The 27,563-nt window shown below is 52.5% G+C and overlaps 10 protein-coding genes across 10 annotated transcripts; 6 read left to right on the forward strand and 4 right to left on the reverse strand.

Moving 5' to 3' along the window:
- Window positions 1-439: 439 nt before the first annotated feature.
- HMPREF1120_06320 (uncharacterized protein) lies at window positions 440-1,699 on the forward strand (the record flags this gene model as incomplete). Its single annotated transcript, XM_009160521.1, has 1 exon — window positions 440-1,699. The coding sequence occupies one exon, from the start codon at window positions 440-442 to the stop codon at window positions 1,697-1,699; it is 1,260 nt and encodes a 419-aa protein (XP_009158769.1).
- Window positions 1,700-2,601: 902 nt separating this feature from the next.
- On the forward strand, window positions 2,602-3,483 carry HMPREF1120_06321 (1-acylglycerone phosphate reductase; the record flags this gene model as incomplete). Its single annotated transcript, XM_009160522.1, has 1 exon — window positions 2,602-3,483. The coding sequence occupies one exon, from the start codon at window positions 2,602-2,604 to the stop codon at window positions 3,481-3,483; it is 882 nt and encodes a 293-aa protein (XP_009158770.1).
- A 416-nt stretch (window positions 3,484-3,899) lies between these two features.
- Window positions 3,900-6,515, reverse strand: HMPREF1120_06322 (ABC efflux transporter; the record flags this gene model as incomplete). Its single annotated transcript, XM_009160523.1, has 2 exons — window positions 3,900-6,224; window positions 6,279-6,515. 2 exons carry the CDS (start codon window positions 6,513-6,515, stop codon window positions 3,900-3,902), a joined length of 2,562 nt encoding a protein of 853 aa, XP_009158771.1.
- A 144-nt stretch (window positions 6,516-6,659) lies between these two features.
- HMPREF1120_06323 (ABC efflux transporter) lies at window positions 6,660-8,103 on the reverse strand (the record flags this gene model as incomplete). Its single annotated transcript, XM_009160524.1, has 2 exons — window positions 6,660-7,231; window positions 7,281-8,103. The coding sequence occupies 2 exons, from the start codon at window positions 8,101-8,103 to the stop codon at window positions 6,660-6,662; spliced, it is 1,395 nt and encodes a 464-aa protein (XP_009158772.1).
- Window positions 8,104-9,998: 1,895 nt separating this feature from the next.
- Window positions 9,999-11,201, forward strand: HMPREF1120_06324 (bacteriorhodopsin; the record flags this gene model as incomplete). Its single annotated transcript, XM_009160525.1, has 3 exons — window positions 9,999-10,345; window positions 10,486-10,835; window positions 10,954-11,201. 3 exons carry the CDS (start codon window positions 9,999-10,001, stop codon window positions 11,199-11,201), a joined length of 945 nt encoding a protein of 314 aa, XP_009158773.1.
- A 5,749-nt stretch (window positions 11,202-16,950) lies between these two features.
- HMPREF1120_06325 (uncharacterized protein) lies at window positions 16,951-17,876 on the forward strand (the record flags this gene model as incomplete). The annotated part of the gene is made up of 2 exons (XM_009160526.1): window positions 16,951-17,164; window positions 17,233-17,876. 2 exons carry the CDS (start codon window positions 16,951-16,953, stop codon window positions 17,874-17,876), a joined length of 858 nt encoding a protein of 285 aa, XP_009158774.1.
- A 1,238-nt stretch (window positions 17,877-19,114) lies between these two features.
- HMPREF1120_06326 (uncharacterized protein) lies at window positions 19,115-19,764 on the forward strand (the record flags this gene model as incomplete). The annotated part of the gene is made up of 3 exons (XM_009160527.1): window positions 19,115-19,156; window positions 19,226-19,492; window positions 19,558-19,764. 3 exons carry the CDS (start codon window positions 19,115-19,117, stop codon window positions 19,762-19,764), a joined length of 516 nt encoding a protein of 171 aa, XP_009158775.1.
- Window positions 19,765-19,785: 21 nt separating this feature from the next.
- HMPREF1120_06327 (dihydrolipoyl dehydrogenase) lies at window positions 19,786-22,607 on the reverse strand. The gene is made up of 3 exons (XM_009160528.1): window positions 22,021-22,607; window positions 21,485-21,967; window positions 19,786-21,424 (listed from the first exon to the last, which is right to left on the reverse strand). The coding sequence occupies exons 1-3, from the start codon at window positions 22,246-22,248 to the stop codon at window positions 20,585-20,587; spliced, it is 1,551 nt and encodes a 516-aa protein (XP_009158776.1). The 5' UTR covers window positions 22,249-22,607; the 3' UTR covers window positions 19,786-20,584.
- A 1,410-nt stretch (window positions 22,608-24,017) lies between these two features.
- HMPREF1120_06328 (uncharacterized protein) lies at window positions 24,018-25,375 on the forward strand (the record flags this gene model as incomplete). Its single annotated transcript, XM_009160529.1, has 2 exons — window positions 24,018-24,347; window positions 24,425-25,375. The coding sequence occupies 2 exons, from the start codon at window positions 24,018-24,020 to the stop codon at window positions 25,373-25,375; spliced, it is 1,281 nt and encodes a 426-aa protein (XP_009158777.1).
- A 69-nt stretch (window positions 25,376-25,444) lies between these two features.
- On the reverse strand, window positions 25,445-27,532 carry HMPREF1120_06329 (uncharacterized protein). Its single transcript, XM_009160530.1, has 2 exons — window positions 27,058-27,532; window positions 25,445-26,465 (listed from the first exon to the last, which is right to left on the reverse strand). Exons 1-2 carry the CDS (start codon window positions 27,469-27,471, stop codon window positions 25,872-25,874), a joined length of 1,008 nt encoding a protein of 335 aa, XP_009158778.1. The 5' UTR covers window positions 27,472-27,532; the 3' UTR covers window positions 25,445-25,871.
- Between the last annotated feature and the right edge of the window lie 31 nt (window positions 27,533-27,563).

A 27,563-nucleotide genomic window follows, 5' to 3' on the forward strand; every position in this document is an offset into this window, starting at 1 on the left:
CATTTCTTTCCGAGTTACATGGTTGGCGATAAACCTGAGCCTATGGTGTGCTGGCTCTCTCTTACAGTTATTTTCACGTTCATCATGCGTAATAATAAACCATACGTGCACAATTGACTATGAGCGTTGTACTCTGGAATTCCTACAGTGGGCAGCCACCGATCCGAGAGATCCACCGCAGTCAGATCCGAGCAACGCACCCCTGCCTTGTGGCTTGAGTGCGCTAATCCATATTCAGCATAGTCCAACCTTAAATCCCCGGGTTAGTAATAAGCTTAGCTTGGCGCATGCGGCCAGTGTGCCCATTTAGTATTAGTCTCTAAGCCCACTCTTCACGTGCATTCGTGTTGAAAGTTGTAGAAGCCTGCGGCGTCTCATGCTCACCATGCTTCGAAACTACCTACAGCATCCTCTCCATCAGTCGTCGTGATCCGGCAATATGGCTATTCCTGGCCAGCGCTTTGAACTAGACCTCGACGCTGACGACTTTACGATACGACCCCTCAACGATGACCTCTCTCCCGATTTAACAGCGAGCTTCGCCGTGAAGGAAATAAAAGAGCACGACACCGATGCACCGCCGCCTCCTCCCTCGATCAAATCCTCAAGATCCGGGTTTCCAGAGCACAAGCCTCGGCGGAATGTCTCGGCATTCAAAAAGAACCAAGCCGCCGCAAAGGGCCCGGCGCGGCCTGCCATTTCCTCCCGGGTAGAGCCTTCCGATAGAGCAATCGCTCATCATGTCGCCAAAAAGCACGGGGTGGGCCTCGACGACCAGGAGAAAGCTGACATCAGCGAGGAGAACAAAAGACGAATAGCCGAGATGTCACTTGAAGACATCGAAGAGGCTCGAGCCGAACTGATGCAAAGCCTCAATCCTGCCTTCCTTGAACGACTGCTGAAACGTGCAAATATCGATGAGGACCAATCTGGCCAGAAAACCTGGCCTGAAGACAATCAAGAGGAGCCGGAAGCAACAGTCGAGCCGGTTAAAATGGATGACGCTTCGTTGCCGGCAGGCGATGACCTAGACCCTGCTACCCTGAACGCAGGCACATCGTCAGGACCATCGGTTCATTTTCCTGTGCCCCCACGATCAACGGAAGAATACGTCCCCTTAGACGCCAACGATCCCTCTTTCCTGCAAGAACTGAAGTCGCACTATTTCCCTGACACACCGCACGATCCGTCCTCACTCCAGTGGCTACAGGACCCTACTGAGGAAGAAAACAAGGAGTCGCTGTACAACCCCGAAAAAGACTCATACCTGGCATCTGCTCTACGATTCGGCTTCAATGGCCGTTTGATCCCCCCCCGAGAGTCTCTGGAAATTGATGTCAAGCAAGGTCTACACCATCATGGTGATGATCCCAACAGTGCCGGATATACCATACCAGAGCTTGCAATGCTGGCGAGATCTACCCTGCCCAATCAACGGTGTGTTGCGTACCAGATCCTTGGGAGGATGTTGTTCAGGTTGGGGAGAGGAGATTTCGGCCCCCGCGGCAGCGAGCTGGAAGAAGCCTTGTGGTCAGTGATCGAGAAGGAGAGGCCTATCGAGGTCATGATGAGCGAAGCGAACCGCCTATCTGGGCATGTTAGCGCCAAGGCTCACGCTATTGAGGCTCTTTGGCTGTGGAGGAAAGGAGGTGGAGGGGACCGTGGTGTGCTGAAACCGGGTCAGAGAGTGGCCAAATGAAGCCAGAAAATCTAATCTACAGCCTGTTGGCAGGCTGGACAAAAATTGAAGGCGACAGCCGGCAAGTGCCTCCGGATGAAAAAGATTTTGCATCAGTCGAACCCGGTTGGAGGGTGTCTGTGAGGCTCCAGAACAATGCCCACGAGCAGAGACACCCTGACCAATCGCCGTTGCTCAAGGGCCACGACCCTGCAACTTATGGCATATTCTGGCACCACTTGATCGCAGTTGGTCGTGAAGGTGGATCGGACAACTTGAAGGCTGTCATGTTATCTGCTGGCTGCCAGTGGAGGTTGCTAACAATATGATCCCCAAGCTCCCTATGCATCTCTGGATTAAAAGGTCACGGTGGGTGGCTCGGATCATGGGACGCTCTACTCCAAGCCCCTGTGCGGGCGGCTGAACGACAATACTCGGGGTGTGAACGTCTTGCCTTGCCTGGTACGGCCAATCAAGATACCTGGTATACACTGCAGTGTAACCACCCATTCAATTCCAGATGCAAATAAGTTCAGCTGAGCCCTGACACCGGTCAGCGTGAGATTGCAGCGGCATACTAAGTACGGCCTGCTGCTTGTCTTTCTAACTTGCACAACGCCTGCTGCAGCACGCCCGAATCCCCATCCTAGAGTCCGAGTTAGCAATCCCCAGCTCTCGCGCCGGAACACCTCGAATAGACCTGCTGGAAAGTCGAGGTTTGAAGGCTGCCCGGGTACTTCTGCCCGACGGCTTGATCTTCCAAGGAAGATTCAGCTGGCTTATCAGACGACCCCGGGGTTTCTGGCAAATGCCCGCCCACACGGCCTCGATAAAAGATAAGCTGACATAGTCTTGTCAACCCAGCCATGTTCTCCCCTTCCCACGAGAAAGCATACATTGTTGTTGTCTCTCGCGGCAACGCCATGTCTCGAACCGTCCTCATCACCGGCTGCTCCGACGGCGGGCTGGGAGCAGGGTTGGCCATGGCCTTCCACCAGCACGGCGACCGCGTGTTCGCAACGGCCAGGAATCCATCCAAGATGGTGTCTCTCCAGGCTTTAGGCATCGAAACACTCACTCTGGACGTCATCTCGGAGGACTCCATCAAGGCATGCGTCCAGGAAATATCGGCACTCACGGGCGGCTCTCTTAACATGTTGATCAACAACGCCGGTGCGGCCTACTTCATGCCCATACTCGACACTCCAATCCACGAGCTAGAGAGCCTCTTCGATACCAACACCTATTCCATTGTTCGGACAGCACAACATTTCTTCCCGCTCCTGCGCAATTCTCAACATGGCGGCCATCTTGTCAACAACACCTCGCTTGCCGCCAGCTGGCCGCTGCCGTGGTACGGGCCGTATTCCGCTTCCAAGGCGGCCGCGTCGAGCATCACATCCAACCTGCGCTATGAACTCGAGCCGTTCGGCATCAAGGTCACCGAGCTCAAGACCGGCATTGTGCAGTCCAACGTTTACGCCAATCTCGCAGCGGATGAGGGCAATGTCCTACCGGACTCGTCCGTCTACGCACTTTTGAAGGACAAAATCGGAGCAGTCATGCGCGGCGAACACGGATTAACGCCCCAGCCAACGGATCAATGGGCCCGGGCTGTCGTCAATGACTTATCGCGCCGCAATCCCCCTGTGGAGATCTGGCGAGGTGCTACTGCGTCTATCTTTTGGGTTACTGTCACGTTTCTGCCCAGAGTGGCCGTCGGTTTTATCTTAAAGAGAAGCGCCGGTTTAGATGTGTTTGCGAAGCGACTCCGAGAACAAGAAGAATCCAAGAAAAACGAATGACTCGTGCGGGTGTGGTGTGGTGTGGCGTGGCATGGCTTGCTCTTGCTTTCTTGTGGCTGGACCTGGCACATATAAGTATTGGGCCCTAAAACAATTGATCTCCTGCTCTCAATTTGTATGATACAAGTGGTCGAGGTTGTCACTGAAGCTGAAGCAGCAGCTGTCAGAGAAGTTGCATCACATTCAAACTAGAGACACCACCTTATTAGTAGGTAATGAATGTGTTGTGTTGACACACGGATCGTCGCTCCACCGGTGATACTATATTCGTGTTTTACTTCCGTAGGATCATGGACGAGATCCATCATGTATTCTTAATTCCGTGTGCTCAGGCGCGCAAGGTTTTCCCCCTTTTTTTCGACTCTTCTAGGTACATGATGCTAAAGATTGTCCAATGGCTGCTTATCAAACGTTCATTACTTATGCCTGGACCCACGCATCATCGTCCTCAAAGCTTGCCAACCCGAGGCCTGGATCTTCAAACCCACATATGCCAGCAGTCGGTACCCGATAGTGACGCCGCCCAAAGCCAAGGCATACGCGACGGTGTCGACATTCAACTGATACAGATCCAGAACCTGAACCCCAGTCTGGACGGGACAAGGGCCAGTGACAGGCGGAACCCTCTGCTCGGGACTGCAGGTAAACTGGACGCCGCGCAGACTGTAGCTCAGCAGGGCGCCGACCTGCCATTTGACAGGGGAGATGTGGTTGACAGCGCTGAGGAAGTGGTCGATGCCGATACTCAGGACGCCACCTAGATGGATAGATATCGAAAGCACGACGGACATGACAGACACCGCTAGGCCCGTGTGCGTGAACATGGTCAGGAACAAGATCCCGAAACTCTCGCCACATTCGACGACGCAGAAGGTCGCGTACGCCATGAGGAAATACTGCCCCGCGGTGCGCGGGAGCCCGACGGCGAACACGGTCAGCAGCGAGAAAAGCATCGACGCCACAATCTCCGCGGGAACCTCGAGCGCGAGGTAGTAGCAGAAAAACGATTCGAGTCCATATGTCCCGTCGCGCCGCGATTCGTGGTTGTACAGGTCCCGCTCGCCGGGGTACAGGGCGATCGAGCTGAGCATCCCCACGAAAAACATGCTCGACATGGCTTGGATGTAGCCGACCCGCGTCTGTACCGAGTAGTAGTTGTGTCCGAGGGGCGCGCAGAAGGCCGTCAGCACGATCCCTAGTCCGACGAGTTGTGTGATTCGCCCTGTCAGGAGGTTCGGTTGCCGCCGCAGGTTGAGGAGCCCACGTTGTAGGAGGATCGGGAATGCGTGGCGGAATGGGAGCCGTTGGCGCCTATAGGTTCCCAGTGAGGCTGGGAGGGTGAGTTGCTTCTGCTTCTCTGTTTCGGTTTGCGGTTGGTCCTCCTGATCTTGATTGAGGCTCCGGTGCTGCGTCTGCTCCTGCTCTACAGATGGCATGGCGGGAGGACTAAACTCATGCACAGGTTGGTCTGCGGCTGGGGCTGCTCCTAGAGCAGTGTGGGTATGTTGGTCTCCCTCTGGTGCGTCGGGTGTTGCCGTCACTGTTGTTGCCGTATTTGCGAGATCTTTGTCGGCATGGAGCCCTTGTAATGACTTGGGCGTTTCAACAGAAACAAGATCCAGCGCAAAGTCGGCTGGGTTGGCCGAGCTCGAACACTTGAAGCCCATTTTCTCGAAGTAGGGGAGCATCTCTGACACGGGGCCCGTATAGATGACTTCGCCGCCTTTGGCAAGGAGCAACACTCCACCAAATTGTTTGAACATGTCAGATCGCGGCTGGTGGATGGAAAAGATGATGGTTCTACCTTCGTCCGCCAGGCCTTGGAGCACTTCGATGATGGAGAATGCAGTGAACGCATCCAGCCCGGATGTGGGCTCATCAAGCAGCAGAACCTGGGGATCAGTAAGGATCTGGATCCCAATCGATACACGGCGTTTCTCGCCACCGCTGATTCCTTTGACCATATCGCTGCCAATCAGTGTATCCGCACAGTCTTTTAGACCGAGTTGCATCAACACCGATTCGGCACGCTGGATTTTCTGCTCATGGTTTAGAAACGCTGGGAGTCGAAGTCGTGCGGCGAAGTGCAGTGTCTCCCGCACAGTTAGGCATGGCAACAATGCAGAATCGTCTTGCGGGACATATGAGCAGATGGAGGTTATGACATCGTCTGTTGCAGTTGACCCGTTGAGAAGCATTTTGCCCGTACAATGGTACTTGACCAGAGGAGACCCATAAAGCCGCCGTGCCATGGCGTTTAAACATGACGACTTTCCTGACCCGGAAGGGCCCATGATCACATTCAGCACACCAGGCTTAAATGTTGTGTTGATTGGTAGGAAGATCTGCTTGGTCACTTTTGGCTTGAACACTCTCTTGCGGTCGACCGCTAGTGCAAAATTCTCAAGGGTGATCGTCACAGCTCTGCTCTGAGCATCCAGTCTTGTGTTTGCTTCGTGAGTATCAGCGGCAGAGGCCGCTTCGCTTTCATGTGTCTTGGCGACCTCAACCTCGGTGGTGAGTATCTGCAGAATCACCCCTGAAAGGATGAAAAAGAATAGAATGAAGCCGACAAGAACCACAATAGGTCTCCAGAGCCAGTTCGGTGGTAGATTCAGCGAGGCCAAGATATAGTCGCCAGTATACTCCCTACAAGCTGGGTTTGAAGGGCCCCCAGGACTTGGGCAATCATAGAAGTGGCCTCCGAACTCGTTGGTACATAGAGCCCCGAAGGCATAGAACTGCGTCAAATGTCAATAATATGACTCCAACAAGATCTACAAGCCAAAACATACCACATATGCAGTCCATTTGATCCATCGCAGCCATATTGCAATCGTGCGGGTGTTGATGAAGAACCCGCATGCCATCGACTGGAGGGTGAATGTTAAATTGGCGGCCAGAGACGCGAGCATAAATTGACGGCTAATGGCAACACATACGGTTGCCAGATTGACGGCAATCATGTGCAGCAGAAGCTGGATGGCGAAAAATGTGAAGAACTGGCTCGCATCCGCGCGCATACCGGCCATGAAGTAGAAGATCAGAGAATAGAAGAACGGGACTGGCAAGTCTTCTAATGGGATGCGCGCAAACCTCCTGCTGACGATGAAACTGATTGGTCGGACGACGCCCTCAATGCGTTCTCGGTCGTAGACTGGGATGTCAATGGTCAGTCAATAAGTCTCGAAGAGGAGGATGAGGTAGCCTTGCAAAGCGCAGGCCGAGTACATGGCGCCTTCGCGGGACCTGATACCAGCCAGGTCGTTACCCAGCTGATAAAAGATCCAGCCGCTCATTATGCCCATACTCAACGACTCGACTATGCTGGCAAGGAGACCTAAGCGGTCGCGGCAAGTCACGACAAATGTTCTGCGGATATGCACAAGGATCTCGTGTCGAAGCTCGTTGAGCCTGTTTCCAGAGTGGGCAACTGATTTGCCGTCGAATGCATCGCTGGGCTGCAGATCCAACTCTGGCGTTGCAGCACCTGCAGTTTTCGCTCTCCAGGTTTCTTGTAGTTGCTGCACCCGGATGAGCGAAGACCTTTCCAGTTCCACCGAGCGAAGGTCAACAGCAGCAAGATCGATGACAAAATCGAAGGGGTTGAAAAATAAGGGCATCTTGTAGCCGAGCTGGTCGAAGTAGGATAGGCAATCTCGGACAGGCCCGGAGTAGACCGGTGAGCCTCGTGCCAGGAGTATCAGATTGTCAACCAGTCTCCAAATCTCCGAACGTGGTTGATGAACTAGTTCCGGTCAGAAGGCCCTGCACAGCTCCTACGCAGCCAAACTTACTGGTCATAATGACAGTCTTCCCACGGTCAGCGAGACTTTTGAGTGTCTGAACTACTTGAATCGCAGATGCAGCGTCCAAGCCGGTAGTGGGCTCGTCCAGGATGAGAATGGGCTGGTCTGCGAGCAGTTGCACGCCAATGCTCGTCCGTCGTTTCTCTCCCCCGGAGCAGCCCTTATGAGCATCATCGCCAATCCTCGTATCGGCACATTTTCCCAGACCAAGCTCGGCAATTACACTTTCAACCATTGCCTCGCGTTCCTTCTTTGTCTTGGTCGTTGACAGACGCAGGTCGGCAGCATACCGAAGAGTTTCTCGCACTGTAAGAGTAGGCAAAAGCACGTCCTGTTGTAGCACATATGCCACCCCGACCTTAGTATGTCGGGCATCTTGGTCGAGGTGGGCAGCAGGTCGTTCGGAATGGTACGAGACCGTTCCAACTTGTCGAAATCTTTTGTCCTTTACACGTTGGGCAATGACATTGAGGAGTGTCGTCTTTCCACTCCCGCTAGCGCCAATAATCGCCGTGAGACTTCGACTTGGAATATCAGCCGAGACGTCGTTCAAGATATCCTTGATTGCCGGTTTGTCGTTGAGACGGAGGACACTCGTCTTGAAAGCATCTAGCGACGTAAAGACTGAACCCCCGGCCGGGTCCACTTTCACCGATACATGGCGAACCCGGACATTCACAGCCTGATTGCGGCGGTTGGTGTTATCATGCTGATTCAGTCTCGCCTCTTTCGCAGGCGGATCACCAGGTTCATTCGATGACTGTTCACACGCCTCGGGCGGGATGTGACCATCCCACTTCTCCTCTGCCATGCCTCAGGGTCGGACGTCCGCCGGCAGTGCTGGGATGATTGTAGTAAGCATTCTTTACATTAGTTCGTAGTGGCACCAAATGGTGAGGGAACACATGGCCGTTCAACAAATCCGACAGCCTGCCAGAACCAGCGTCCTGCTCTGTAGAGCTTGCAATATCTCTCTGGACATGGCTTTCCTACGATTGATGTGTTGATGTGAAGTTGCCGTTCCGCATCGCTTATGAGTTAGTCTCTGGGCAGTACAACGCTGTGGAATGGGCTGGAGCTGGTCCGCTTTTCCGGCCATTCAGCATCACGGGCCTCGCATACCAAACCACAATGGGCGATAGTAGTACACACCGGGGATTCTCCAAGTATCTTAGCGATCAGACGGGTCCCCAAGGAGAGAGGGAAGGATACCTACCTGAGCCGCCCTCTTGCCACATGAAGCCAGCCAGAAGACTGATCTAGCGATTATTAGTGAGTTATACTTCAAGTTATGCAAACATAACGCCAACGGGTGAGAGCCGCAGCCGGGCACAACGAGCTTTACAACATTGTCGACGTGGTCACGTGTATAGATACGATCATGTGATCTAATTGTACCTACCGTTCTGCACGTGATCGAAGCTTAGTTGAACTGCTTCTTCATTGTCCTTGAGGTGTCTCAGCTTGATCTCTCTCGGTGGCATCTTCCAGCACCGCTTCCAGTACGTGCTGGAGGACCAATATTGTCAGCTTTGAGCAGGCTGTATCATGGTGCCTTTTCCCATACCAGGGCCGCTCGCTGACTGGCCAACCTGCCTTTCCCGGCCGCAGGCTGGCGGAGGTATCAATGAACTACTTGAAGGTACTAGTATCTCAAAAGAGTGAGTTTAGACGCGTCGGACTCACACCGACTATCCGCGTGGTAAATCAAGTCAATCCCGGTGCGTCCGAAGCGTCCTACATGCATATTCCCTCTGATACGTAGGGAGGTGGTCACTCACGTGATGCTGCCCAAAAGTCTATGATGATGTGACTTCAGCCTCGCAATGTCGGTGGTCTATGATTCTCCTCAGTCAGGCTTGCGATCCCAGCTGGTACGTCAGTATTATCCTGACTTCATTCTGCTGCCGGACGTCCTGTCGATGCCGACAAGGTTCAAGTTGGTTATCCTTAAAAAGTCAGTATGCAACTCTACATCCGGGAACCGATGCTTGACCCATCGATGATCTTGGAGCTTTAATCCGACCTCGAACATCCAGGCCGTGTTGGTCACACAACACGCACTTCCGGTTCCTGGCGCCGAGAGACGGCTGAGTGACAAGCTCATTGTCATATGCTTGTGTATCCTGAGATGACCAGGGTGAGTGGACACCATTCACTGGGGAGTCTAGCACGACCGGTTTCCACCCCGGTCATCATCAGCACCCCGAGCGGCTTTGCGGCCCATCTTACTGGCGAGTTGCGATTATGACTGTGGGTATCATGAGCAGGATGACCGCCAATGGCAAAAAGCTTAGCGGTTTATCTTGCGGATACGATATCTTCATCACCGGTAGGTTTTTGAGAATCCCGTGCCGTGGCTATACCGGTAGGAACCTTATACACTGCATGCAGCGGTACATTTAGTCACCACTGCATTCCGCCGAAACACTCAGGGAGCTTTCAGGACGTCATTGTGAGAGTATCGTCCAAAGCCAGAGTGCCGGGGCATCCGGACATCATGACAACACGAAGGGGAACTAACCTGACAAAAGGTAGGTATATCAAGCGGGAATATGCCCACTCCAGGTGTGCGAGCAGCCATATACTCACATACACTTACTTTGCCCACTGGATAGTACTCGGTCGGTGTACACAATCCCCAATCAATTATATCGAAAGCGTGACATGCTCCAGTATTAGCAACCGGCCTATACACTACCCGCCATGGCAGAACTTGACCGTCGCAACAACGCGGTGAACATCAACCCATTCACACAGAACAACAAGAGCGTTGTCGTTCATCAGACCGACCGCGGTTCCGACTGGTACTATGCCGTGTGCGCGGTCATGGGGGTGACGGCGCTGGCCATTCTGGGCCTGAGCCGTCTCAAGCCTCGCACCGACCGCATTTTCTTCTATCTGTCGAGCGGACTGTGCTTCGTTGCCTGTATCGCCTATTTCGCCATGGGCTCAAACCTAGGTTGGACGCCCATTGACGTCGAATACCTCCGCAGCGACTCCGAGGTCGCGGGACGGAACCGCCAGATTTTCTACGTTCGATACATCGATTGGTAAGTCAGACCGAACGCGTTCCCCCAGCTGGCCATGAGAAGAGTTTCTTTCCCACAGGCCCAAAAGAACCAAAACAGCTCCAGTCTTTTTCCGGGGCCAAATCTAATCAACTAACCGTGGGATTTCTTCACCCGTACAGGGTCATAACAACCCCCTTATTGCTCACAGACCTCCTCCTCACCGCCGGCATGCCATGGCCCACGATTCTGTGGGTGATAGGTCTTGACGAAATCATGATCGTGACCGGTCTGGTAGGCGCCCTCGTGAAGTCTCGATACAAATGGGGTTTCTACGCCTTCGGCTGTGCCGCCATGTTCTACGTCTTCTACGAACTCGCGTTCCCGGCCCGCCGCCACGCCGCCGCCCTGGGCAACGATGTCCACCGCGCATTTGTTCTCTGTGGAGTCTTGACTCTGGTCGTTTGGCTTTGCTACCCCATCGCCTGGGGCGTGTCTGAGGGCGGCAACGTTATTGCACCTGATAGTGAAGGTGAGAAAGAGTCCGCCAACAGATTTCCCCGGTCACAACAACAACCGCCTGTTGCATAAAATCTTTACAATAGTACTGGCTGGGTACACGTGTCATGTGTCACTGACTTGAGTTAAAGGTATCTTTTACGGCATTCTCGACCTCCTCGCCAAACCTGTCTTTTCGCTCGCCCTCATCTATTCGCACTGGAGTATCGAACCCGCCCGTCTCGGCGTCCAGATCAGAGAGTTCGGCCCTACCGACGACCTCAGCTCGGCCGAGCGCGAGAAACGGTTTGGCAACGGCCAATCTAATGGGAATAACGGTGTTACAGGTGGCGTGGCGGGAGATCACCATGCGGTCGCGCCGGGGTCCCCCGCCGTTTGAGCTGGAATGCACAATGAACTGATTCTCATGGTGTTTCTTCCGGCCCGTGAGATAGGAGGTGGTGTGTTGGAGGGGGTCTCGGATATAGTTTGAGCCAGCTTGACTGGCTCTTTGTTTGGGATTGGAAACCATCCCATTTCCACGAAAAGAACCTTGTATGCAGGGTATGAATTATGAGCGAGCTATTTGAACGTGATATTGTCCTTCGCTGGCGACTTGCGAAACAGAGTGGATAGTTTATTGATTACGATACTTATTCCGCCATCGAGATCGTATTCTAGAGCAATCCCCTTGCGAATTAGAGAGCTTTTTGAGACATTGCGGCAATACAGCGTCTCTTCTGCTCCGCTTCGCTTCGTTCCTTCCCTCATGTCGCAAGTACATACGTATGCGAACCTTCACATCTTGCCCTTCGGCGTCTCCCGCTATTCTACAACGTGGTTGGATTGGACCAAGGTGAAGTGCAAGCGATTCCCATACCCCGAGCTCTCCTCGCTGGAGCAATTCATCGACAGCTCCCGGCCACTTTGCCCCTTCCGATTGGAGTCCTAGCAATATCAGAATCTGGCGGGATATCCTACCATGTGCACTTAAGGAGGTGTTTCCTCCCGTTCACCCGGCTCAAGACTTACCGGGAAGAAAGAAATCTTGCTGGGCCGATATGGCTGTTCTTTCAAATTGGGTCTCCTAGCCACAGAACGAGAGGACCAGCCGAATGACTCTTTGTCTGTCAACATAAAGTATACCAGGTTCTAGTAGGTGCCAATAAGGGGAAAACCTTTCCTAGGTACTCGTTCCTTACCTGAACTAAGTCCGTGACTAAGCTGAGCCGCTGGCAGCCTAAAATGGCGTCAAACAAACTAGGTGATCAGTTATTGAGATATGATCGATGACGGCTGCATGGAGAGCCAGGCCTGCCCCCTGTCCTTGCAAAGAAGACATCCAACGGTCCCCGCTGAGAGGAGGCTGGCAAGACAATACCTCTCCTGCCCCTCTCCTTCGACAGATATTTGCATGAATACTTGATCATTGTCCAACACATGACAACACGGAAAGATAAATACTGGTTCCCGACCCCACGAGCACATCGTGGTTGCCAAAATGCCCAGTGACCAGAAGAAAAGTGCCTCTCCAAAGGGGGAAAGTTTTTGGTACTGGTCCTGCTTGAATATGTCGCTTCCGGTCACACTGAATCATTGTTTCGTACTGTATACTTGATTCCTTGTAAACTTCCTCTCAAGGACCATCATCTCGCCACAACTTTGCCCAGCTGCGTTTTGTGACAGGGCATTTGAATACACGGGCAATCGTCGTCATCGGCCTCAGCACCCCCGAAATTAAAACTGGAACTGGATAGGCTGACAATAAATTTCGATGCCATGTTCTATCAGGAGGAGTCGGCTGATCAGCCCGGCCTGGAACGGCCTTTCTCTAGTCACGCGTCCAGGAATCTGGAATGGACAGAGACAAGGTGTACAGAGATGACACGTCAGCATCGACAGGTTGAGTGTAAAACAAAGCAAAGCCCAGGATAGACTCATCAGCACACAATGCAACTCGCGGCCTGTTGATACCTCGGTCCAGGTCGTTGCAACGTCCATGCCTGCTGACAGATACGTGTAGACCGTAGGCCCCTTTAAAGAGATAAGAGATGACAGGATTTCCATCGCAACCAGTCGAGTTAGCACCTTTGCAGGTGACACTAGGTTGGATACACTGACAATTCCGCAGACAAAGTTAGATAGCCGTGTACCTCTGGTGAGCATGGAGTGAGAGAGTCGTCATACGGTCGGGAATATCGGCAACCGGGTAGAAGCGCCAACAGCTTCCATGGAAGTTCGAAGGACAGCAGGTGACTAGACGAGACTGCCATTTACGGCATGTCCTTGCAATTTTCGGGGGGAAGTGAAGCCAGCGTTGCAACCGACTTGCATAGGTTGTACCTGCATCCTAGGTCAGGTCACAAGACACTGCATAGGATCAGATGGTGTGCCCGGTGGATATCACATCCAGCAGGCGACCGGACGTCATGTCTTCCAGCAGCCAGTGTGATGTCGAAGGCTCTGTAGGCCAGCAACAAGCACGAACACGGTTCCTGGACGACTTCCACTTCTGGCAGATTGGTTTCCTGTATCCAGTCAATGTGGTCTTCTAGGAAGTTCCATATCCATGCCGTGCAACTCGATTTCAAGGTGCGCATGTCGCTTTGTACCGCATCATCTGCGTTTCAATCAAGCCATTTCTCGTTCATAGGAGCTTGTTGACTCCCCGGTTTCATGAGTATTTGGAAACGTACAGCTGGGGCATGCCTGTTCCCCAATTCAAGCAGCTTCACTGCCAGGGTAGGCCTGGCAAGCTGTTGTTGTCTCCCATTGAGAAGGCTGGAATGAGATTGCCAATAGCTGTCGCTGCCAATTCTATGGTTGAGTGACAGTATGATTGGCGTCAGAAGGACTTGTAACCCAGATTCGTACGACTGCAACATCGTAAGCTGAGCACGACGGCTGGAACCTTGAGGTGACTGGCTGGCAAACTCATCTGCTGTTCTCCAAATCTTGACACACTAGAAAAGCCTAGGTCGGCCAACGGCACAGACGACATGTTTGGAAAACATGCTGCCCGTCACACAAGGCCACCTGAGGAGACCAGACGGGATGATTTCCGTGCGCCACTCATGTTACTTGACATCGTCCTAGGAACTTGACTCGTACTTGTCCACAATAGCTACCCAAGGGATAGGCCAGTGCATCTCATGCTTGACAATGATATCGGGATAGAGTGAGGATTTCTTGACTGACGCTGAAAGGCCTTAGCGCCCGGAACTTTTTGGGCTGCAGGTCCCTCAGTGTCCAAGTGTACCTTGCAGCATTGCCAACGGCAGAACTGTCTGACAGATGCACCAACGCCTATTCCAGGTCTCGAGGAAGCATATATTCTGCCAAGGACCGATTGCACAGCAACCGCCAGAAAAGCCTCGACGTGGAAGAATCTCTAAAAAGAACAACCGCCCTAGGATCATTCCGTACCATGCCTCTTCGTATTGCTGCACAGGGTGATCAAGTCTTCGACTTTTTGTCTCCGCCATTTCGACCACGAATTGGAAGTTCCTGCTTTTTGGCAACATTCTTGTTTGTGGCATTAGGCTTTTGAGCCGCCTCCGAACATATTTTGCAAGCCTTCAACAAGGCTCCATATCCATTGCATCGGCGGCACTTTTTGTCGCCGCTGGTAAAATATCAGCTCATGCACAAGGAGCTTGGTGATATGTGTCAAGCCTCTGGAGGGGCGCTTACCGCGGAGCGTGGCCAGCGCAGACATAACAGGTTTCGAACGACTTCGGATGCGAGCACATGTTGGCGAGCGGTCCTTGAATCCTAACAAGTCTGACGAATATTCTCGGCCACGTCGTTGACGATTGATCACGTGTTTGACGGTTTGCGGTAGTTGTACTTCGGGGGATCTGAAAGGCAGCTGTGTTGGAAAGAAGACCGGGTTGCTGGAATAGGAGAGCTGCATTTATATGCCACGTTCGCCATGCATTTGATAGACGTCCGAACCCAAGTTCCTCAATCAAAGCATATTTAAGCGAAAATGAAATTGCTGACCTCCGTGTAAGACAGCTATTAGATTTCTTGTCGGGTTCCGGCTTCATCGTTGTAGCTGATCGTATCTGAGCAGTTTTCCCAGCGTAGGCCAGCACAACAGTGGTACCGTGTCAGGTGGTTGTTGCTCACCGCAAATGGTTGCATGACCGGAAGTATCAAGAAGTTGCCGGATGGACTTGAACAGAGACGGCTCATAATGGCAATCTGGGTTCCACACAGATGACGTGCCTCATCCAGGAAACCCCCTGTATGATGCCAACTGATCATGAGTCATGAGAGTCTTAGCTGGCACGCTGGAACAAGCAGTTGACTAATGAACTGTTTTGTCGAGGTTCAATATAAGTGTTCAACTCAAGCCCTAGGGTGCCAACCGCTAGTTCACCTGCTCGTATATTTAGTATGCTCCCAACAAAAATCCATCCGTTGTTGGTATAGACAGAAAATGAAACACGTTCTAGGTACAAACTCTGCTTGTAATTCTGCGAGGGACATGAGAGGTATCGGCAAGACAAATTTCCCGGAAGATTATTCCTCAAATAGAATGGTGGTCTATTAAGGCAGACAATGACAAGGCCCAGGATGTAACAAGGAGAAAGACTGGACTGTGGAAGGACGTAACCTTGTTGAAAAGAGATCTCGATGACAGGTTTCTGCAACCAATCTGCCAGGTGTGACCGGCGAACCAGTGCATGCGAGCAATCTGACTTAATGAAAACCCCATGGATTTCTAAAAATACCAAATGCCCGGTAGTTAAATGGCAGCGAAGCAATTCAGCCTAGCAGGCCAAATTCTGCTCTTGAAGCCAACGAAGTCTCATTGTTGCCGGCTGTAAGCAATTGAGCCGGGGCGCATGAGGCCCGGAGTATGTCGTGGCTGACCGGTCAGTCCCATCAGGAGCAGTAAACGAGCTGCAAGCAAGCACCTGGTCAGCAAAGTTCTGCCAGCTCCTGAGACTAGGACATTGAATTCCTTGAAGCCTGTGTCTGTATGATCTCATCCGAGTGCATGTGGAAGATCACATACTTGGGCGATGTTAAAGGGCAAATAACAGGATAAGAAAGCCTTCCGGGGGTTCGGAGAGCGTTGCATCAGGCGAGCCAGGGTCAACAATGCCTCCGAGACCACATCATCGTGTACATCCGTACAGCTCCTTTGAGCACAAGGCCATCGGGAGTTCTGCAAAGGCGAGAGAATCGTACCGTCGGCAGGATACATGGTCGAGAACTGTTGCCTGGACCTGACAACAGGGATGTAGTAGTATCAGAAATGCCGGACAAACCACAGTCGTTATTGAGGTAGACAGCCACCGTTTGTTCGGGTGGTACCAGAGGCGAGTCCATGTTGATGTCTAGTGCCATAGCGGAATGCAGGAAGTAGACATGATACCTGCAACTGTACCTCAGGGTGGCTCAACGAGGCCCTGCAGAAGTGCCATTGGTACGGCCCCTTTTAGAGATTGTTCGCCAGAAGGCGCCTGAGAAGGCCCCATTTGGAATCACGAGCTGGCAAACACCGTTCCACAGACACTTCGGCGAGCTCCGGAAGACAGAAAATGTGTCAAAGTCAATGTAGCCCAATTCTCGAACAGCCATGATCGAGGTCACCACGCGAAGCAGAATAACTTGCCAACGGCAGCACTGGGGACGTGATAGCTGCCAGTACTAGTTGACTATTCGCCAATCCAATGGACAGAGGCATTCATTCGAGTTACGCGGTGGCAGGTTGAGGTCAAGAGGTATGTTTTGGTAAGTTCCTGAAGCAGGCTTTTGAAAAGAGACTCGGTGTCGATGAGTCTCTTCAATAATAATGATGACAGCCTGATCGGCAAGCGCGACTTAAGTGCAATCACGTGAGGGGCACGTGAATTATCCTTCAGCCGAGGCATATCGTTACTGCCCCGGGCCGTGACTTGACTGCGCGGTGTTTGTGATTCCCTCAGGTAAGGGACCATCAGCACAACGGTTAGTTATAACCAGCTGGTAGCGGTGAAGATAATTTTGCCTTGCTTTCGAAAATCGCAATTCGATTTTGTTTGGGGTGTTCTCGTACTTTCGGCCAGTTGCGCCTTCATTCGTGTGTGATCCCTATAAATCAATTCCCGTGGTCCAGTTGTACAACAGGGCGGAAGTGCAATACCTGCAGCATGGCTCAGAGAAGTCCTTCGGAATGGCAGTTTTTCAAAATAACGGTCCCCGCGCAGCATGTTGTTCATGTCGAGATCAATCGGCCGCAGAAGCTGAACGCGTTCTTTGGGCCTATGTGGGTGGAACTCAAGAATATTTTTGAGCGACTATCTGTCGACTCGGAAGTCCGGTGCATCCTGCTCTCAGGAGCCGGCGATCGAGCATTCACAGCCGGTTAGTCTCGTGAAGCGTCTTCATGGATAGTCCAGTATGGGCAGAACTGAAAGATGGTCGTTTCGCAGGGCTCGACGTTGCAGACGCCTCGAAGCCGGATAATGCCATCTCCTCGTCAGGATTCGCCGACCCATCCCGCAAAGCGACGGTCCTCAGGAGACATATTCTCGAACTCCAAGAAGTCATCTCCACGGTAGCCCGTTGCGAGAAGCCTGTCATTGCTCTGATGCATGGGTATACTTATGGACTCGGCATCGATCTGTCGTCGGCATGCGATGTGCGGTTTTGCACAGCTGATACAAAATTCTGCGTCAAAGAGGTGGACATTGGGTTGGCAGCAGATGTGGGAACCCTGAGCAGACTCCCTAAGGTCGTCGGCGGCGTGACGAGCTGGGTGAAGGAGGTGTGTCTTAGTGCACGACCGTTCTCGGCGCAGGAAGCGCAGCAAAACAATTTTGTTAGCAGAGTGGTCGCCGGCAGCAAGGCTGATCTCATCGGGGAAGGGCTGGAGTTTGCCAAATATCTGGCCAGCAAAAGTCCCGTGGCGGTGCAAGGGACCAAAAACATCCTAGACGCGGCCTGGGGAAGGACGGTCGAAGACAACCTCAACTATACCGCAGTCTGGAATCAGGCCATGCTGCAAAGCACAGATGTTCAGCGGGCCATGCTGAGCGGGCTACACAAGAAAACACCTACTTTCGAGAAACTATAACAACTTGGAAGTCCCCTCACACCGATGCTAAAAGGTAGCCACAGAAGACGAAAGTGACGAGGCTCACTGGGAGGTCTATAGATGAAGCCTAATATTGTCACCTGTGCTTTGGAGCGAATGGATTGAGAGTTGATTGACAGACGCACTGCACAGGACTCGAAGCGGCGAGCAACATGCTGTCAGCGACGTGAGACAGCCTCGTTCCTCGGACGACGGAAAGCATGTCTGATAACTGATTCACGTGACCTTTACGTAAAGCAGCAACTTGGGGGTTGCCTGGGCAGAATGAGAGTGATGACGTCCTCACAACAAGGACGAACGGGCTGCGCCTTGATTGTTATTGCTGTCAGCAGCACCCAACAGACTCAAAATGCTAGCATGTACTCCTGTCCGTGTGAGCTGTGAGCTACCATAGCATTGCCGACCCCGAGAACTCGACTGATCTCGTGGTACGCCACAATGACAGCCATATTATTTGTACGATTAGGTACATATGACCACTGCGGTAGAGACGCCGTCATTGTACAATGTTGTACTCTAATTCCGCCCGGTTCCTGGAGCTAGCGAATTTATTTTATGAGAAATATATGAACAGTGATCATGAGCTACTAGAAGGACGCCCGGAACTTCCAGTTCAATGTACTGTAGTTTTCAGCCGCTGTGATCAAGTGCTTCCTGGGGACCCGGATGCAATACGAAACAGCCCATGCGGTGACGTCGTTGTTCGGGTTCCGGGAGCTGAAGCTGCTGTTGTGGGCGCTGCGTCAGTGCCCCGAGCTCCATCGCCTGGAATTGGTATTTATTAGTTGTTAGGCTCGCCCGTGGGCCCTGAACACCCTGCGTTTCAAGGTTCAAGCGCCCCTAAGAAAGCTTCAGCGGCTCCATCACAGCAAACGCCCAGGTGGCTCGTACGCCCTGCATCACCACCACCGTCGTCATTATTATTCCACATCCTTCTGCTTCCGTATAACTCCACCATCACTGCACCCGCAAACCTGCCCTGTGCCAGCTCGGACGAAATCCAGGTTCTCCTTCTACACTTTTTCTCTCTCTACACACAAACGCATTCAACCTTTTAGTAACATTCAAGCTACAAGCATACTCGCGTCGATATTCGTGCGCAAGCATTGCATACAACCACAGCGCATACCACACCTTTCAAACACCTACTGCAGTAGTATTTCCGCAATTGCGCATCCATTACTCCAGCTCTCCAATCCAACAGATCAGCCAGCAAAATGGTCTCGCGCACAATAAACCTCGCCCTTCGAGGGCTACAGGTAAGTTGTCCTTGACTCAGAAGAGCCTCCCAAGCTCCTACAGCTGTCTAACAACAAGCGCTATTACAGTTCCTCTTCATCCTGCTGGTGATGTCGCTGGTGGGCAACATCATCGCCATGGCCTTCGCCGGCAACCCGTCGGTGATCAACTACGACATGTTCTGTGCGGCTTTCGGCATGCTGTCTCTGTTCTACCTGATCGCGATCGCCTTCAATGACGGCTTCACGGGCCACCCGATCCTCCCCGTCGTCCTGGACACGCTCAATGTCATTTTCCTGTTCTGCGCCGCCGTCGCCACGGCAGCCGAGCTGGGCGCACATTCTTGCAGCAATAGCGTACGTCCTACGGCACTCCCCTACCACCAGTCCTGATTTTATGACTAACTTGTCACGTATCACAGTCGTACACCCTTCATAACAAGATCACCAACGGCGCCCACGACCGAGAGGGCCGGTGTCGCGAAGCCCAGGCCGCAACGGCGTTCCTGTGGTTCGCTTGGGCCGCCTGGATGGCCAGTCTATTCTTCTCGCTGATGGAAGCCCGCAGCGGTGGTGTCAACCTGAGAACCACGGGCAGAAGAGGTGCGCCCGCTATGTCTCAGGTGTAAAATGTGAGCAGAGAAACGCTGGACAAAATGAATGGAACGCTACGGGCCAGGATTTCTTCTCCTCCGGACATCTGCATCACGTATGCTGAGAGACTACTTTCCCCACGATTTCTCGCTGGCATTCTGACTGACCATCTTTTGCAGGAGTCGGAGTTTGAACTCCCCCGCGTCTGGCTTTCAACTTGTGAGCTTCCCAACTACCACGACGATAAAACAGGAAGCGGTGTTGAGCCCGCAGACCTGGCGTCATAATGGGACAGATACCCGGCGTTCTGATTTGACCTGCTTTTTTCTCGCATGTCCCCGCTGCCTGTCATTTTGTTGGAGCAATGCCTTTCAACACCCGCGTTTGCACGTGGGCTGTTGCGCCGGGCAACCACGCGATACGGCCAAAAATACCAAAAGGGAAAAAAAAAAGAGAAGCGTCATGTCAGCGCCTTCGATGGTGTGATCAACCTCAATGATAAGCAGGATGTTGAAGTCGGGCAAGGCTTAATGTGTATGATACCTGCCTGAGCTGGGTTGTTTTTATACGTCGTTGCCGTCGACGTGTTGCATCTTTTGTCACTGTGATATGATAGCTAGTCCTGTTTTCAGGTGGCGGCCAATTAATGAAAAACCAAATTTTCATAATCTACAGGTGTTTTTGGGGTCTTGCGCTGGGCTGGAGGCTGGCCGAGTGACGGCATTCGCCCTGTTCACAACCCCAGCTCCGCCCACAGCATGACTGCCGCCAAAAGTCCATTAACGCTATTTAGCCAAAATCCCTGAAAACGGCGCGTGCCGTTCACCATGCCCCAGATCCCCAGCCTGTTCAAGCTTAGAAATGGATGGCTTGGCTATACGTCGCCATGGCGGCCTCTTTGAACGCTTCCGCCAGTGTCGGGTGGGCATGGCACGTCCGCGCCACATCCTCACTCGACGCCCCATATTCAAGCGCCAACGTACCTTCGGCAATCATTTCGCCGGCATTGGGGCCGATGATGTGAATGCCTAAAATGCGATCCGTTTCAGCGTCCGACAGGAATTTGACCAGACCCTCGGTCTCCAGGTTCGTCTTCGCCCGCGAGTTGGCCGTGAAAGGGAACGTGCCAACCTTGTACTTGACGCCCGCAGCCTTCAGCTCGGCCTCGTTCTGGCCTACCCACGCCACTTCGGGATGGGTGTACATGACCGAAGGAATGGCGCCATAGTTGACATGTCCGTAGCCTTTCGTGATAAACTCAACCGCCGCGACACCTTCTTCTTCAGCCTTGTGAGCCAGCATGGGCCCGAATGTCACGTCGCCGATCACTCGGATGTGAGGAATCTTTGTCCGGTATTCCTGGTCGATCACCAGGCGCTTGCGCTCGTCCAGCTCCAGGCCGATGTTCTCGATGCCGAGGCCTTCGGTGTAAGGCCGACGGCCAATGGCGACCAAAACAACATCCGCGTCAAGGGTTTCGTTCTTTCCACCCTTGGCGGCCTCGACCTCGAGCTTAACGCCCTCTCCACTAGCATCGCCCTTAGTGACCTTTGTGTTGACTTTAAACTTGATGCCTTGTTTCGAGAGGATCTTCTGCGTCTGCTTGGCGATCTCGGCGTCCATGCCAGGTCCGCCAATCTGTCCCAGGAATTCAACCACCGTGACCTCAGAGCCGAGTCGTGACCACACTGATGCCTATAACTGTTTGTCAGAAGCTGCTCATTGTGACAAGGTTGTGATCGGGTTCCTGCTTACCATCTCGAGACCAATGATTCCACCACCAATGACGACCATCTTCTTCGGGACCTCTTGCAGGGCGATGGCGCCAGTACTTGTGATAACCTTCTTCTCATCGATCTCAAGGCCAGGGAAAGGCGTCGACTCGCTACCGGTAGCAATGATGATGTTCTTGCCCTTGACTTCCGTCTCTCCACCTTCAATCAGGTTGACTTTGATCGTATGTTCGTCCACAAACGACCCAGTGCCTTTAATGTAATCCACTTTGTTTTTCTTAAACAGAAACTCCACACCCTTTGTCAAACTGGACACGGACTCATCTTTGGCTTTCATCATTTGCGCGAGGTTCAATTTAACATCGTTGACGTCGATGCCACGCTTTTTCGTGTCGTGCAATATTTGGTGGTAGAGGTGCGAGTTGTTCAACAGGGATTTCGAAGGTATGCAGCCAACGTTCAAACATGTACCACCCAAGGTGCCTCTCTTCTCAATACAAGCGGTCTGCTCCACGGTCAGCACTCTTCACAGCAGGAAGGGAAATGGCCTTTGTCTACCTTCAAGCCGGATTGTCCAGCCTTGATCGCGCCGACGTAGCCTGCGACACCGCCTCCAATGAAGACAATGTCATATTCTGAAGCTTCTGAGGCGTAGCCCCTTCTTCTTTGCTGGTTTGGTGAGACTATCTGAAAGCTCGGGGCTGTTCGAAGGTTCGCAGGCCCAAGACACGGAGCTTTTGAGGAGAGAAGCGACCGGCTTCCTCGGGGGACCAATGTCTTCAGCATCGTAGACGGGAGAGCAGACGCTCGGAGGACTGGGAACAGGACAGGAGGCGACAAAAGGTCGCAAGGGTGCTATGATCGCCAAAGAGGGACACAGAAAGGTCAACAGGCAGAGAAACGTGAGTCAATTCTTGGGACGTCCTGTTTGATGGCAATTCTCAGGTTCGGAGTCGAAGCTCAAGTCCAACTCAAGACAGAGACTTCCCAAAGCAGCCTAGTGGCGTTCCGAGGAAACAGCGAGCCTCACTCAGCCGCGAGTATCCGTCATTCTGGCACGTGACATCACGTGCATCGAAAAGACCGCCTGCCAGACCCGCTGAACACATACCACAGCACTTCACTTGCCAGTCTCTTTATTGCTGTCCCCTTGATTCCAGCTTGTCCATGGAGATGGCGTACCTCTCCCGGCGAGCCCCTTGCGACGACAACTCGTCCCTGCATAGCATATGGCAGCCTTCAGCGAGTCCAAAGCTGCGCGTCCCGTAGCAGCGTTTGCTGGTCCCGTTTCCCACCACTTAGTCCCAAAAACCCAATAATCCAATCGTCGAGTACTCCTTGTCATCACGATCCGAAACGTCCCTGCAGCCAATAAGAGCCAGGGTAAAGCGTGTTGGCCAGCCTCACTCTCTGCTGGCAAAGCGGCATGATAGCCCAAGGCGCAATGGACAGATGACATCCCAAAATATGTTCATCAACTTCCTATGGCTCCCACGGTGTATCTTCAGGTGAGCAATTGTGAATGTGCCTGACGCTCGCCCTTAAGCAGGTCTGCATGCAATGTGTTCGCTTTGAGGCTTGTGATGGCCGAAGTCGAGTACAACTGGGCGATGGCACAGTCACAATGTAGGTTCCTCTCCTGAAAAGAAAGAGCAATTTTCAACCTTCGACAGCCCTGAGCTACCTGATGCTCATCGGAGGTGTTTGCTTGTGTGTCGACCCGCTGCGTTACACCAATGCATGGACGTTCAGGCGCGGTGCTGATACTTGGGAGTATGTATGGGCATAAGCCAGGAAATCCAGCTTGAGAGGTTGTCGGTAGCCATGTTCAACCCTCCAAATGGAAAAGGCTGCCTGCATGTCTCTATCAAGCACTGCCTCTCAGCGGGAGGCATGCTGTGCTTCAGACCTGGCTTTAACCAACCAGCACCTATGGCTGCTGACTATAGCTGCGCGGTGTGAGAGTTGGTATGATCCGAGCAGATATTGACAGAACTTATGGCGACTGTCATCAATGCCTATACAAAGCAGTGGGGCTTTGGAGAAGACTCAGGACCCTGAATTTGCTTGGGGGTCGCGTTCGCTTGAACTGACAATGAAGCGTGCAGATATCGTACGACAATAAAATGGACTGAATAATCCCCATTTGCAAAGGTGGTTCAGCTAGTCTGAACTTGAACCTGTGTCGACTGCACGTTGGTAAGGACGATAGTGACTCGAGGCAGCGGGCACCCTGTTTCAACCTAGTGCAAAGATGGTTGACGTTCACAATGGCCGCCACGGGAGCTATCAGGTTCATGCGATGCCCCTTTTCATCACAGCCTCCCCATCCAGATAATCCAGGCAATAATAGCACGTTACCAGCGTTACCAGCGTCTTCTCTCAAGGCTTTACACTTTATTCTAACATGTTTGTCACACAAATTTCGCTGCAGGGCTTGATAACTTTCAGGACTTCTAGCATCTCGCGAACCTTCTTGAGCCTTTTCCTCCTCAACTACCCTTCTCGCGTAGGCCTGTCTGCACCAGAGCTAGACTGTGCATCGCGCTGACAAGATGGCACCTGAGGAAGAGCAGCTCCACATCAGATACGTTGATCTGATCGCCAATATCGAACAAAACGGGGCAGTCAGCCATGATATTGGCTTTCCACATTTCCTCTCGACATTGACAGATCTGTCCAACAAAGCCGCGAGGAATTCTGAAGTATCTTACACTCGCATTGTCGGGAATGGTTTCACACTCTCTGACGGCCCGTGGATGTACCGCATTACAAAAGAAGAAGACAAACGCGACTGGCAGATGCTCAGGACTCATGCCGATTTCAACCGTATGATGGACGAGGTTTTCTGCTCCTGCGAGGATGTGTGCGTGGAGGCTCAACACGTGAGTTCTTTTTCTGCTCGGCGTCGTTGTTTAATGCTCACACAACCATTCTAATTCTTCTTCATTTCACTTCACAGTCATCTAGGCACATCTCATCCACCCAAGCAGCAAAGACGCCAATAGCATCCTCCAAGAAGGAAGCGCATTCTTTGGCTCCAGAGCTTACTTCCAATCAGCGTACAGTCTCACTCAACGAGATGGCACGTTATCCAAAGAATCCCCCGCCTTCTCCTGGAAAAACCCATCCACCCCAACACCTAGCGGCAGAGTTTACGGAGGAGGCAGATACTGCGAAGATGGCCGAGATGCCAAAGATGGTTGAAGCTACGGAGAAGATGGTCCTGATGCCGAAGAAGAGTGTCGGGATGCCAAACAAGGAGATAGTTGAGGCTCCAGTGAAGGTGGTTGAGGCGCCAGAGAATATGAAAGAGATACCGAAGACTACTACATCATCTGCTCAAGAAGCAGACACTGCGGAGAAGGTCGGTATCCCAGTCAAGGCAGAAACTCCCGAAATCGCTACCCACTTGCCAGTCAAGGTCGTCGAGGCTCCAAAGAACCCAACAAAGTCATCCAACGAGGCAACCATTGCAGAGAAGAATGGGAAGGAGGCAAAGAAGATTGGAGAGCTGCCAAAGCAGTCCGCAGAACCAAGGAAGGAGGCAGAGATGGCGAAGGAAACCGAACCAGCGGACTCAAACAAAGCTGCAGAAGATGGCCCAGAGGTTCCAAAGCAAATCGGCAAAACTCCCGACAAGGCTACACAATCCTCTGCTTCGGTTCCAGCAAAAGCTCCAGAAGAGCCCGAAGAGCCAGAGGAGCCAGAGAAACCATCCGAGTTCGCCATCTGGGAACAATATAGCTGGCCGCCAGTGATTGTCGACAGCAGCGTCATCCACGATATCCTGCGCGAACAGCGTTTGGAAGACATCCAGTTCGGCGACGCCCCCAAAGTCGTACCAATGAAACTTACGAAGGACAAGCCTGCTAAGAAGAACGACGATGACGACGATGATGATGACGACTAGCGCATCCATCTAGCGACGCCAACAGGGCAGCAGCAGGCCCATTTTGGCCAGAGAGCAACCTGGAAAGACCGACTCTCGATGCTTTCGATACGAGCATTGGCCAGATGAAGCTGGGAAGCCATTGCTTGACCCTTCCAGAAGGAGAATTGGCCTGCGTGTAAGCTAGAATACTACTACTAGTTTTGACTGAATCCGAACGGATTGATATCAGCTCTATTCCTCGTAGCTGTGCTTTGCACCAGCCGTGCGTGGCCCATCCTCGACAGCAAACTTGATTCTCTTGCGTTTTCTTTCTGTGCCCCGGGTTTATCATCTCCTGCTTGCACAGCATGAACGACGTAGCACCCACCCGTCACCTATCTTGACGACGTTGTGCTGGGTATAGCTATTTTCGAGAACGCCAACACCCCTCTATCTGTCTCGCAGGAACCTTAGTGTCCATATGTCTGGACACCCGTATTCCGCAATGATAATAGTTTTCAGGTTTAGTTCAGTTTCACTCCCACGGCATTTTATACGGACAACGAAGCCTTCCATCCTCACCACCATTCCAAGAAAGCAATTCCTCCAGCTTGATCCTATCTTCCACGGAGGGCAAGCGCTCAAGTACTTCGCGACGAAACCGCTGTATATCCCAGCCCCTAGTTTTTCTCTTGGCCGATAACAATTCTCCGGCTCCATAAAGGTCTTTCTCCCAGACACCGTACCCTCTCAGCCGATCTCCGGCTTCGATTTCGGCCATTTTCTCAGCGTCGAATGGCGGATCGATCCCGATGAAGGTCGTCTGTCCGGTCCAACGCATGGCCGGGAGATGGAGATCTAGGAAGCGAGGCCGCTTGAATCGATGTGATATAATGGTCAATTTGGTCGGATATCGACATTCTGGCAGGTCAGTGGCGTTCGTGGTCGAGCAGGACGACGACAACGACAGACCTGCCCCGTATCTATCTCTTATAAACAGGTGAAACTGGATTATCGAAAACAGGACGTTCTGGTACGAATCTGTGGCGAATTGGTCGACGAACATCCGAGGCCGGAGCGTAGGCGGCGACGTTTCGAGATCGAATAAATTGCGCTCGATGGCGACGTCCTAATTAGCTCACAAGCAGGTTCGAATTGGAATCAGTCCAGAGATTAACAATAGACGTGACAAGGGGTCAACATTTCACAAGCGCTGCACACGGCCGAAGCCTGCCAATATGCGATACACCACCAGCAAGTGACGATCCAGCAATCCTCATGGAAACAGCAGCTGGGGAAAGAAACAGAGCAAGTAAATGACGAGCAACGATAGCAGTTACCATCCCCAGGACACCTCGACCGTGGCCTGCAACCGACGGGAGGAGAAAGTGATGTACTGCTGCAGTTGAGATCAATACCAGATCACCGTTACCATCCCGCCCACCCATCGCAGATCAGGCAGGGTTATGACAGACCAACTCAGCAATTTGAGTCCACAGGTGGAAAGCACACAACAATCCAGTCTCTGGCCCTTCGATAGGGGAATCTCAGATGGAAGAAGACATGGTACTAGGCTCAACAGCCAGGCCATCAAGCTGTACCTCTAGTCCACCACAACCGCAGACCAAACAACACATTGAACATAGAGTAATTCCACCAACACAGCGAAGAAATGCAGGCCTTTCCCTGGACGAAACTCAAGCAGACTCGTTCGTACTCACCAAATATCCCTGACCCTCCGACTTCACCGTTCTGCTCCTTTTCGTCGCTCCTCCACTGAACACCAACACCGCGGTATCGTCCTCCGCCAGCTTCCGCACCCCGGCCTCAATGTGCCGGATATACGTCCCCGTCTCACCCTTTTGAAACGGCTCAATCAGCCAATTGGCCTCATTGTCGCTGTCATGTTGATGACTCTTGGAATTGTTGTTGCGCTCAGATTCCTCGTCCTTGTCGTTTAATACCTGCTGATTGCTTTCGACACTGGCAGGTCTGCTCTGATTCTCCCTACCGCCCAAGTATATCGCGTGACAGCACACCACGATCAAATGCGTCGGAAGCGAAACCGCCCCTGCTGCTGTGTTGGCCCGACCCGTCACCCTTCGAGGAGGGTCATGGCCAGATACGGCTGGCATATCATACAAACACGTTGTTCCGCTTCGGCTGACGAGCAGGAAAAGAGAAATTGATTATTTATTTAGTTTTATTAGCTGTTTGTGGAAGAAAA

Source organism: Exophiala dermatitidis (genome assembly GCF_000230625.1).
Source record: "Exophiala dermatitidis NIH/UT8656 unplaced genomic scaffold supercont1.5, whole genome shotgun sequence".
NCBI lineage: Eukaryota > Fungi > Ascomycota > Eurotiomycetes > Chaetothyriales > Herpotrichiellaceae > Exophiala > Exophiala dermatitidis.